General features: G+C 45.7%; 1 protein-coding gene across 2 annotated transcripts in view; it reads right to left on the bottom strand.

Annotated features, from left to right (window-relative positions):
• The window catches only part of LOC137524699 (dynein axonemal heavy chain 7-like), a 565,826-nt gene that overhangs the window by 495,485 nt on the left and 58,043 nt on the right, over positions 1-12,298 (bottom strand). For both annotated transcript variants that reach the window (XM_068244848.1, XM_068244849.1), the window contains one exon: positions 2,765-2,884. In XM_068244848.1, the coding sequence (XP_068100949.1) occupies positions 2,765-2,884 (120 nt within the window). The remainder of the gene's footprint in view (positions 1-2,764; positions 2,885-12,298) is intronic.

The following is a 12,298-nucleotide window of genomic DNA, read 5'->3' as shown; positions in this document are numbered from 1 at the left end:
AAATCGTAATGTGGGCAGCAGACACCAGAAAATCGCAATGTGTGCAGCAGTGACCAGAAAATCGTAATGTGGGCAGCAGTGACCAGAAAATCATAATGTGGGCAGCAGACACCTGAAAATCGTAATGTGGGCAGCAGACACCAGAAAATCGCAATGTGTGCAGCAGTGACCAGAAAATCGTAATGTGGGCAGCAGACACCTGAAAATCGCAATGTGGGCAGCAGACACCTGAAAATCGCAATGTGGGCAGCAGACACCAGAAAATCGCAATGTGTGCAGCAGACACCAGAAAATCGCAATGTGTGCAGCAGTGACCAGAAAATCGTAATGTGGGCAGCAGTGACCAGAAAATCATAATGTGGGCAGCAGACACCTGAAAATCGTAATGTGGGCAGCAGACACCAGAAAATCGCAATGTGTGCAGCAGTGACCAGAAAATCGTAATGTGGGCAGCAGACACCTGAAAATCGCAATGTGGGCAGCAGACACCTGAAAATCGCAATGTGGGCAGCAGACACCAGAAAATCGTAAGGTGGGCAGCAGACACCAGAAAATCGCAATGTGTGCAGCAGTGACCAGAAAATCGTAATGTGGGCAGCAGACACCTGAAAATCGTAATGTGGGCAGCAGACACCAGAAAATCGCAATGTGTGCAGCAGTGACCAGAAAATCGTAATGTGGGCAGCAGACACCTGAAAATCGCAATGTGGGCAGCAGACACCAGAAAATCGTAATGTGGGCAGCAGACACCAGAAAATCGTAATGTGGGCAGCAGACACCAGAAAATCGCAATGTGTGCAGCAGTGACCAGAAAATCGTAATGTGGGCAGCAGACACCTGAAAATCGTAATGTGGGCAGCAGACACCAGAAAATCGCAATGTGTGCAGCAGTGACCAGAAAATCGTAATGTGGGCAGCAGACACCAGAAAATCGCAATGTGTGTAGCAGTGACCAGAAAATCGTAATGTGGGCAGCAGACACCTGAAAATCGCAATGTGGGCAGCAGACACCTGAAAATCGTAATGTGGGCAGCAGACACCAGAAAATCGCAATGTGTGCAGCAGTGACCAGAAAATCGTAATGTGGGCAGCAGTCACCAGAAAATCATAATGTGGGCAGCAGACACCTGAAAATCGTAATGTGGGCAGCAGACACCAGAAAATCCCCCTGCAGAATTTCAGAGCGCCCCCCTCCCCCCCCCCCCCCCCCCCCCCCCCCCCCCCCCCCCCGGGGCCCCCCTCGTGGCCGGTTTTTGGGGGCTGGAGGGGTGGCAGCATGAGGGGAAAGCCTTGCCCACAGTCGGCGGGGAGAGGGGTAGTTCCCTCCTCTCCCTCACCTCGGGGCTCTCCCCTCTGCGCTCCCCTCCAGCTAGTTAACGTGTGTGGGCAGCGGGCAGCAGCGGCGTCAGGATACATACCTTCTTCCTTGCGTTCCATCGCCGCCTTCTCGCTCTAGCGGCAGACGTCACTTCCGCTTCCGGAAGTGACGTCAGCCGCTAGAGCGAGAAGGCGGCGCACTCCCCCCTTCCCCTGTATGTTTGTCAGCATGCAGACAGCTTATGCTGGTGTATGCGCATGGTGCACATGGACACATAACATTAGCTCCCTTGTGCGATTGGTAAGATGCACTGTCTTTCCCAGGAGAGGAAGTTAGGATGTGTGCTCCTAATCCATTGATAGGTTTGATGCAATGAATGTGTTTGCATGTCTGCACTATGCATGTTACAGGGCCAGAGTTAGGACACCTATGTTTACCTGGGTACTTCTGCGCAGTATAGGTGATTAAGCATAAGAATGCATTCTTCTGTGAACTAAAACCCTGGCTTTTAATTTAGCTGTAGGGATAACAGTTGTGCCTGGATGAGTGAATCTGTGAATGCAATTGTTTGAACATTTGCATGTGAGTGTGCGAAGGGTTAATAGATTTTTACCAGTAGTGGGATAAGCAGTAAACAAAAGTCACAGCTGTAGACCACTTCAGGTCCATACGCATTAGAAGAAAGTTAATATAGCCAGTAGCCACATGCAAAGTTCCATGACATTAATCAACCCTATAAGATCTGCATATATTCCCCATAAAATAAATTTGTCTTGGTAGTGACATAAAATACATGGTACATGAAAAGGGCACTATGGGCTTGATTCACAAAAGGGTGCTAACTGTTAGCACGGCCGTTTTCGCGTGAAACGATAACGTTTTCGCGTGCAAATGCAAATTTTACCGCAAAATTGATATAGTTTTCGCGTGAAAATTCGCGTTTGCGCACAAAAACGTTATTGTTTAGCGCGAAAATTCGCGATCGCGCGCAATGCGAATATTCGCGCGAAAACGGCCGTGCTAACAGTTAGCACTCTTTTGTGAATCAAGCCCTATGTGATAATAATTTAACTGTTTTGATTCTTTCTGATACCAGAACACACAGAGCCTGGAATTTATGTTCGCAGCATGGTATTTAAAGATACAGATTAAATAGAAATATAAATATGCAATATAAGCTGTTTAGTGTTGCTTAACTTAGATTTTCAAATCCATATAGCTTATTTAATGTAATGTAAAATAATGTAAAATATAAAACCCTACAACAACCAATCCTTTCAGTCATATTCCAGCGCAGGGAAACCAATGCACCAAGTACAAGTACATTTGAACTTCTACTCTACTCTTTGAACTGCAGTGTGGTATAAGGCTCCTTACATGCCGTATGTAAATTCCAGCCCCATATTCATAATCATGATTCTACTCCAACAATTACATTTTACATACTTTTTAAGTAGTTTATCTTTGGCAGCATCAATGTTTCTCATGACAAGGTTCTGGAAAACGGAAAGCTCCATTGACTCTTGGCGATTGTGAAATTCATCTGTATCAACAAGTCGTAATTGCCTTAGGAGAAATTAGAAACAAGATGTTTAGAAGCTGATCATGTGGCAATGTCTGCAATAGAATAAGTAACTAAATTGTAGTTAGGCCTCCTGCACACTGCAAATCCGATTTACGATTTCGATTTTCCCTGGATGCTATCAAAACAAGAAGTAAAACGCATAAAAAAATGCAGCATGAAGTACCGATTAAAAACCGCAACTTGGAATGCTATGTAAAATCGCCTCAAATTTGGAATCGCATGGCTTGATCCACTAGCGTTTTTGTGCGCGTTTTCGTGCACAATCATGACTTTGCGCAATTGCGCAAAAAGTGAAAATGCGTGCGAAAACGCTGGTACGGCCGTGATATGAGTTATCGAGGTTTAGTGAATCAAGCCCATAGTGAGCAAGAGCACTAACACTGTTGCAAAAAAAAAAAAAAAATAGAAAAAGTTCTTTTAGGTATACTACTGAGTCTTATAGAACAGTGTTGGCCAACCTTTTTTTGCCCTTGATATTAAGATAAATTTTGCGGGCCGGAACACATACATACAAAATTTAAATATATCTCTTTAAACATTTTTCTAGTAACAGTTACCATAGTGGTGGAAAAGGAAAGAAAACGGCAAACCAAGAATTGTTGTACTCACCATTTGATGCCCATTTTCTGGGTTACCTGGGTGTGTGTGCAGAGGCTTTCTGGGTGATTCCCCCCCCCCCCCAGCTCATATGCTGTGTGAGCTGAGGGTAGTTGAGGCCTACTATTCAGCAGAAGCCGGGGTCTCAATTAGTTGCCGCGTCCTAGCCGCGGGTGAAGGTCAGAGTGAAGCAACGTTTTTTCAGCTCGACAGGCTGGTAGGGTGTGATGTCACACTGTCCCCTGGGATGAGAGGCTGGAGCAGTGGCAAATCATCTGGGAAAGGAGAGTCGGAGCACGTGAGGAGGGCCAAAGCAAGAATTCGTGCTGAGGAGGAGGATTGCGTCATAGGTTTCTCGCGTTCTTTGCAGTAGCGCTGTGATAGAGACTCTTGCCCATTGGTTGCTGCAGGAACCTCCCTCCAATAAGAATAAGGCTGATTCCCATTGTAGGGTGGTTCCTGCAGCAACCAATGGATGAGGGTCTCTAACTATCACAGGGCTACTGCGAAGAACGCGACTATGCTGTTTAAACCTATGACATAGTATGACACAATCCCAGATCCTCCTCCTCAGGACACTTCCGCGGGCCACAAAAGTTGGCTTCACAGGCTGCAAATGGCCTGCGACCAGCTTCCCTGTCCCCGAAGAGAAGCACCCCAGAGCATAATGCTGCCATCACCATATTTCAGAATCAGAATCAGAATCTTTATTATCGCCAAGCACGACTGGGTCGTGCCCAGAATTGGGCTTGGCACGTACAGGGTACTGATAGAGGATATAGATACAGATACAGGTCAAATCAAGCAGTTAGAAAGGAACACAACATTTGCAGAGAGACAATGTAGCATAAGTTACAACCCAAAAAAAACATCCAAAAAGGAACAGCCAGAAAAAAGTCAGCTTGAGCTAGAGCGACGTCTATCTGTGTGTAGAGTGCCTAAGTGCCGGCATGGTGTTGTGGTGTGGGGCTGGGCAGTTCAGAAGTTTGACGGCCGAGGGAAAGAAGCTGTTTTTATGCCTTGAGGTCTTGGTGAAGATGGACCGGAACCGGAGTCTCCGGCTCGAGGGGAGCTGACTAAAGAAGCGATGGCCTGGGTGCGAGGGGTCGTTGGTGATCTTTAATGCTCTGGAGAACAGCCTGGAATGGTAAAGGAGGTCCAGAGAGGGGAGGGGTCTCCCGATGATCCTCTCCGCTGATCTGATGACCCTCTGCAGTTTGAGTCTGTCGCTGGCAGAGGAGCTGGCATACCAAACCAGGATGGAAGAGCATAGGACAGATTCGATTGTAGCGGAGTAGAAGTTTGTCAGAAGTTTTTGGGCCATACCAAACTTTTTTAGTTGGCGGAGAAAGAAAAGTCTCTGTTGGGCTTTCCTCTGTGTGGAGGCAGTGTTGGCCTTCCACTTCAGGTCATTTGAGATGGTTCTGCCCAGAAGGCGGACGCTGGGGACTCTTTCCACCTCCTTGCCATCGATGCAGATTGGGGGTGGGGTGGAGGCGCATCTCCTGAAATCAACAATCATCTCCACAGTTTTCGCTGTGTTTAGGACCAATCCGTTCTCTCTGCACCAGTGACAGACACCTTCAACCTGGTGGCGGTACTCTTCCTCATCATTATTGGTGATGAGACCGACAATGGTTGTGTCGTCAGCGAATTTGATTACTTTTACCGAGTCTGACGTGGATTTGCAGTTATTTGTATACAGAGAGAACAGAAATGGCGACAGGACGCAGCCTTGTGGGGCTCCTGTGTTGGTGGTCCTAGGTTGTGAGGAGATGGTGCCCAGCCTAACAACTTGGGACCTGTTGGTGAGGAAGTCCGTGATCCACAGGCGTAGGGTTGGGAGGACTCCTATTGCGGCAAGATTGTCTTGCAGTATTTTGGGGCTGATGGTATTGAATGCAGAGCTGAAGTCCAGTAGGAGGATCCTGGCGTAGGAGTCTGGTCTATCCAGGTGTTCATAGACGAGCTCCAAGCAGATGTTAATGGCATCATCAGTGGACCTGTTTGCTCTGTACGCGAACTGGTGTGGATCTAGCAGTCCCTCTGTGGAGTGCTTAAGGAGGGGAAGCACCATGCTTTCAAAAGCTTTCATGATCACGGATGTAAGTGCCACGGGCCTGAAGTTGTTGAGGTCAAGGGTTCCCTGCTTTTTGGGGACAGGGATAATGGTGGACCTCTTGAAGCACGCGGGCACTTTGCCTCCCTGGAGGGACTTCGTGAGGATGGAAGAGAGGGTGGGAGCAAGCTGACGAGCGCAAGTTTTTAGGCAGGCTGGTGACACTCCATCCGGGCCAGAGGCTATTTGACAGTGGGAATGGTGTGTTCAGAATGATGTGCAGTGTTAGTTTTCCGCCACACATAGCTTTTGCATTTTGGCCAAAAAGTTCCATTTTGGTCTCATCTGAGCACCTTCTTCCACATGTTTGCTGTGTCCCCCACATGGCTTGTGGCTTGTGGCAAACGGCAAACGGGACTTCTTATGCTTTTCTGTTAACAATGGCTTTCTTCTTGCCACTCTTCCATAAAGGTCAACTTTGTGCAGTGCACGACTAATAGTTGTCCTATGGACAGATTCCCCCACCTGAGCTGTAGATCTCTGCAGCTCGTCCAGAATCACTATGGGCCTCTTGACAGCATTTCTGATCAGTGCTATCCTTGTTTGACCTGTGAGTTTAGGTGGACGGCCTTGCCTTGGTAGGTTTACAGTTGTGCCATACTCCTTCCATTTTTGAATGGTCGCTTGAACAGTGCTCCGTGGGATGTTCAAGGCTTTGAAAATCTTTTTGTAGCCTAAGTCTGCTTTAACCAGTTCACCCCCAAGGGTTTTTATCCTAACGGACCAGAGCAATTTTCAGTTGTCAGCGCTCCTCCCTTTTATTCCCTAATAACTTTATTACTACTTATCACAAGAAAATGATCTATACCTCGTTTTTTTCGCCACCAATTAGGCTTTCTGTGGATAGTACATTTTGCTAAGAATTTTTTTATTCTAAATGCATTTTAATGAGAAAAACAGAAAAAAAAGAAAAAAAATTATTATTTCTCAGTGTTCAGCCTTTATAGTTTTAAAATTAAACATTCTCCTGTGGATAAAACAAACACGTTTTATTTTCCCAGTGGTCCCGATAATTAAACCGTTTAGATTATGTCCCTACCACAATGTATGGCGACAGTATATTATTTTGAAATATAAGTGGTTATTTTTCTGTTTGTTCTGGCCATAATTACAAGCCCCTATGTAATAAATTAAAACTAATTTTCCCCCATAAAATATAGAATAAAAAAAGCTGAGTCCCTAAGGCAACTATTTATTTATTTTTTTTAAGCTGATTTTTTTTTTTACAAGTGTTTTTTTTGGGGGGGAGGGTTGGAAGTGTAATTTTATTAATGATGTGTATATACTTGAAAATGTATGTATTTTGTAGGTGTAATATACTTTTTGGCCACAAGATGGCGCTAGTAAACACTCATAGGACGTGTTCATTTTTTTTTTATTTTTTTTTACACTTTATTAAACTGTTACATTTCCTGTTTATGTGAATGGACGTAGCCGCTGTTCGCGGTCACGTCCATTCACTCCAGGCACTGCGATTGGGTAGAGGACTGTTCGGTCCTCTTCCCCAATCACCCAGCACGGGATCCCGACGGTAATGGTGGCGGTAGCGGCGGACACACGGCGGTAGCAGCGGCGGGAATGCGCAACGTATTAAAACGTCATGTTGCTGTTAATAGCGGTAAGCATGACGTTTTAATACGTTAGGATGGCGGTAAATGGTTAAATTTCTCAATAACTTTATCCCTAACCTGTCTGGTGTGCTCTTTGGATTTCATGGTGTTGTTGCTCCCAATATTCTCTTAGACAACCTCTGAGGCTGTCAAAGAGCAGCTGTATTTGTACTGACAGTAGATTACACACAGGTGCACTCTACTTAGTCATTAGCACTCATCAGGCAATGTCTATGGGCAACTGACTGCACTCAGACCAAAGGGGGCTGAATAATTACGCACACCCCACTTTGCAGTTATTTATTTGCAAAAAATGTTTGGAATCGTGTATGATTGTCATTCCACTTCTCACGTGTACACCACTTTGTATTGGTCTTTCACATGGAATTCCAATAAAATTGATTCATGTTTGTGGCAGTAATATGACAAAATGTGGAAAACTTCAAAGGGGTCGAATACTTTTGCAAACCACTGTATAGTGGTTACCTGGATGGTAGCCCATGTTTGTGAGTATAAATAGGTACTTGTCATATCCACATACCAGTACATACTACACTATATTGGGCTCTTGGTGTCTCCATTCTGTAGTCAAAGTAGTCCTTGCTCCTTACTGATATCCTTGTACAGCTATTGCTATTGTTGACATGGTGCAAACCATGACCCTTCCCGTGGGGTTTTACATTTAAAGGCTCATAGACAGCTGACCAGGCTATAAAATTATGCTGTTCAAATAATTTTTGTTGCAAAACTTGTTAGTGGGTATGTCCTTTGTTTAAAGTGGTCTGAAACTCAGCATTTCTTCCTTGCTTTAAAAGATTCTTTACAACCTTAAACCTACTAGCATTCAAACAGTTAAATACAGCACTTTGTATTGCAGTGGAATGCCCCTTCAGCTTGTGATCCGAATCCAGAGAGGAGATAACATTATCTTTTGTTTACATTCCCCAGTTGTTACATTGTGTGTACAGGGCCGGCCCGCTCATGAGGCGGGGTGAAACTTTTGCCTCAGGCGGCAAATTTCCAGAGGCGGCATCCGCCCGTCCGTGCGGGGAGCCGGCCGCCGAGCTGGAGGGGTAGCTGGCAGGACGGGGGTATTGGGCCTAGCGGCGGGGAGGGGGGGGTCGGACCCCCCCCCTCCCTCGCCTGGGTCCCCCGTCCTCCGCTCCCCTCCAGCCTTACATAGAAGCAGCCGCTATTTGTAAGAGGCACGGGCGGGGAGGACTCACCTCTTCCTCGATCCAGCGTGCGCTCCACTGACGTCACTTCCTGCAACGCTGCAGGAAGTGATGTCAGTGGAGCGCACGCTGGGAAGAGGTGAGTCCTCCCCGCCCGTGCGTCTTACAGATAGCGGCTGCTTCTATGTAAGGCTGGAGGGGAGCGCAGTTCGGGGGACCCAGGCGAGGGAGGGGGAGTACGACCCCCTCCTCGCCGGGGGGTGGCGGCGGAAATTTTTTTTTTGCCTCAGGCGGCAAAAAGTCTAGGGCCGGCCCTGTGTGTGTAACAACTGAAAACAAGCTCGCTCTCTCTCTCTCTCTCTCTTTCAAACATACACACAGTTCAGAAGAACTCACTGGAATATTTTAATATATGATAAAAAGCAGCTTGAATAAAATACAATGGCAGCTTTCAGAGCAGATATACTGTACTTTGGGAACTTGACATTTGTAAACAGAAAATAGTACTTGTGCACAAAAGCAAATATAAAAACTGTAGGGGTAATAAAAAGTAGAAAACACACTTTTATTGAATGTTATATTTGTAGGAGGAAAACAGAAAGGGACAGAGAGCCCAATATAGAGTAGTATGTAATATAACCAGGTTATGGAGAAAGACACAATGGACTTGATTCACTAACCGGCGCTAAGTCTTAGCGCCGGTGTGAAAAGCCATTTTCTGCCCCTAGTTCGCACAAAGCTACTTCACGCACAGCCCCACTCAGTGCGTGCACAGTGCTGTGCGCCTGTATTAGTGCGCGGTGCGACGATAACATCCCACCCGCTGCTCTGTAAACGAAAACGGCGCATCGGGTGCCCCGGAAACGGCGCATCAATGCACTGCTTTAGGGGCACCTGATGTACCGTTTTCGTCGCACCGGGTTTGACGTTTACAGAGTAGCGGGTGCGGCGACAATGTTGCACCGCGCACTATTACCCGCGATGCATGCTGCACGCCCACTGAGCGGCGCTATACTTAGTGTGTGGGCGCAAACCACCTAACGCCCTGGTTTGCACACACAAAGCATTAGGGCACACTAACCAGCTTAGCGCCGGTTAGTGAATCAAGCCCAATGTGTGCTGTTATACTCACAAGTGTGGGTTCCTCAAGGGCAACCACTGTATAGGCGAGTGGGGAGCATTAAGACCTGACCCGACTCAGGTTAAGAAGTCACTCTCTGTAGATAGGAGACAAGGGGTAACACCCCTCCACCAAGGGTGGACTCGAGAAGGTAGCAAGGATGGAACAGAGGTGCCAACAACAGGATAAAACCATTAAAAAAGTTGAAAAGAGTTAGTGGTGGACTTACCTCCCCAGTGTGAGGTCTGGCGGATGCCCTGCCCTTTTTCAGTCACTGTACCCCAATCTACTGATTGCTCTTCACCTATAGCCAAGCACACGCATGAACAGGAGACTGAGTTATGCCTACCTGACTACGGTTACCCCCAGGACTTATGTATGCAAGGTGTAGTAACTGAGGCCGGAAAGACAGAGGTACAACCAGTCCAGAACCGCAGATAGGTAACAGGCACGGTTCAAAGTGATGGAGAAACTCACAGCCAGTAACAGTCCAAGGTCATACACAGCAGATCAGGTGGGCGCAGTACAGAGGAGAAGGCAGAATCAGTGTCTAATACAATCCGAGGTCAAATCCAGGCAGCAATCAAGAGAGGTCAGTCCGAGCAAAGGTCAATTCAGGCAGCAGTCAAGGGAAATCCGGGTCACAAGCAAGAGTCAAAGTCCAGGTAAACAATCCACAGAATACAGGCAAATATCCAGCAGGTAGCCAGAGAAAAAAAGCTATAACAGGCAATGATACAAATGACAGCATGGGTTTAAATACCTCAACTATCCAATCAGCGGTCGGCCACAGCAGTTAACACCAATCACACAAACTTCCTGCCTAAGTGTCAACTGATAGAGAGCGGTCAGCTAACATTATGATCTCCGCCATTTGTGCCTATAGGATGGCAGCGTGTGCATATGCAACTGCCCTCGAGAGATGCCATCCCCGTCTTTGCACCAGGGAGACATCAACTGACTCAGTGATGTCGGGTGTATGGCGATGCGGTTCTGCCCGCTCCGGATGCGAATCCAAAGAGAGAGAGAGCCAGCATTGGAAGCCATGGCAGGTGAGTTCCTTACACCATTTAGACACCGCACTGGTTGATTTAATAGTCAACAATGAAATGTATTTATACATTCAACAATGCAACGCGTTTTGCAGGATTAAACCCGCTTCATCAGGCAATAAGGGGAGCAATAACTAGTACTGGTCAGTGTAGCTGCAGAGCACCTCTGTTCCATCCTTGCTACATTACTGAATGTTATGTCAGAGTTTCAGACCACTTTAAGGTTGTCCATAATTCCATAATAGAGCCCTACTTACCCCCCAAAACAGCAAACTCTACAGAGGATCCTTTCTGAAGTCTGACTTGTATCTACCATCCCTATTTTTAATATTAAAACCTGCCTTTGTTCTGTAGAAGCTCTTCCCGATATTGGGCTGTGGCACTGAGCAGCTACACAGTAAAGTAGCAGTACAGGTGACGCCTCACTTCAAGTTGGCCAGAAGTTGGTGGCATTCATATAACATGTAGCAATGACTCAGGGGTTCTTTGTGTGCACCGATCTGTTAACTGAGACACTTCAAAAGCACATCAGTGTCTCAGCAAATAAGATTGTTAATTTTGAGGTTGTTAAAGAACACCTGAAGTGAGGGGGATATGGAGGCAGCCATATTTATTTCCTTTTAAACAATACCAGTTATCTGGCGTCCTGCTGATTTTTCATGCACCAGTAGTATCTGATTCACCCACCTGAAACAAGCATGCAGAAAATCCAGTCAAACTTCAGTCTAACATCTGATGTGCATGCTCATTTATGGTCTATGTCTAAAAGTATTAGAAGTGAGCATCAGCAGGACAGAAAGACAATTTGCATTGTTTAAAAGAAAATAAATATTACAGCTTCCACATTCCTCTCACTTCAGGTGTTGTTTAAGTCCAGAAAGACACCAAAGTATTGCAAAATAGCTAAATATGCTATAAAATGTGGTTTTAGCTAATCATTGAGTAGTTTAAAGCGGTTTAAAACCCTGACATAAAATTCAATAAAAACATGGTTTCCTACTTTTTATATGCCATACGGTTATAATATTTGCATTTGTGCATAAGTAGTATTATTCATGTATAAGTTAGAGCTTCCTAAAAGTACAGTTTTTTGCTTTGTGAGCTGACTTTGCATTTTATTAATAACTGGTTTTATTCATTCATTCAGTCAGGCAGACATGGTTTGACTCTCTCTCTGTGTCCTCCAGCTCCTGCACAGTCAAAGAATGTGTCACATTCCACACTTTATACATTTAAGTAAGCACAAGATTACATTGTTTAACTTTCCATGCGGCAGGCTGTGCAGGAACTGAAGCTTCTAAAGTCTGTGTTTAACCCTTTGAATGATGTTCTAGTAAAAAAATAATGCTGGTTGTATATAATATGCTGAGAATAATCTATTAGAGCAAAGAAGGAATTCTGGGTTGTGTTCCACTTTTTAACCTATTTTAGTTCCTGGACGTAGAAACTATGTCCAGGAACCACGCGCGCCAGGCAATCAGTGAATCACTGTTTCCTCTCCCCCGCTGAAAAAGCGACAGCTTCTCTCGGAAGGCTGCGCTTTTTCTGACTGTAGCGTCCTCCATGCGTCTCTCTAAGCGTATGTTACGCTTAGAGTGACGTCATGTAAACAAACTCATGGCCGCCATCTTGTGGCCAAAAAGTAAAACTACTTCTAAAAGTAAAAAAAATAAAACTCAAACACACATTTACATTATAAATCTATTGTTACATCCCACCCTC

This window comes from Hyperolius riggenbachi, chromosome 7 (assembly GCF_040937935.1).
Source record: "Hyperolius riggenbachi isolate aHypRig1 chromosome 7, aHypRig1.pri, whole genome shotgun sequence".
In the NCBI taxonomy this organism is placed as follows: Eukaryota; Metazoa; Chordata; class Amphibia; order Anura; family Hyperoliidae; genus Hyperolius; species Hyperolius riggenbachi.
This window is presented reverse-complemented; position numbering and strand designations above follow the sequence as displayed.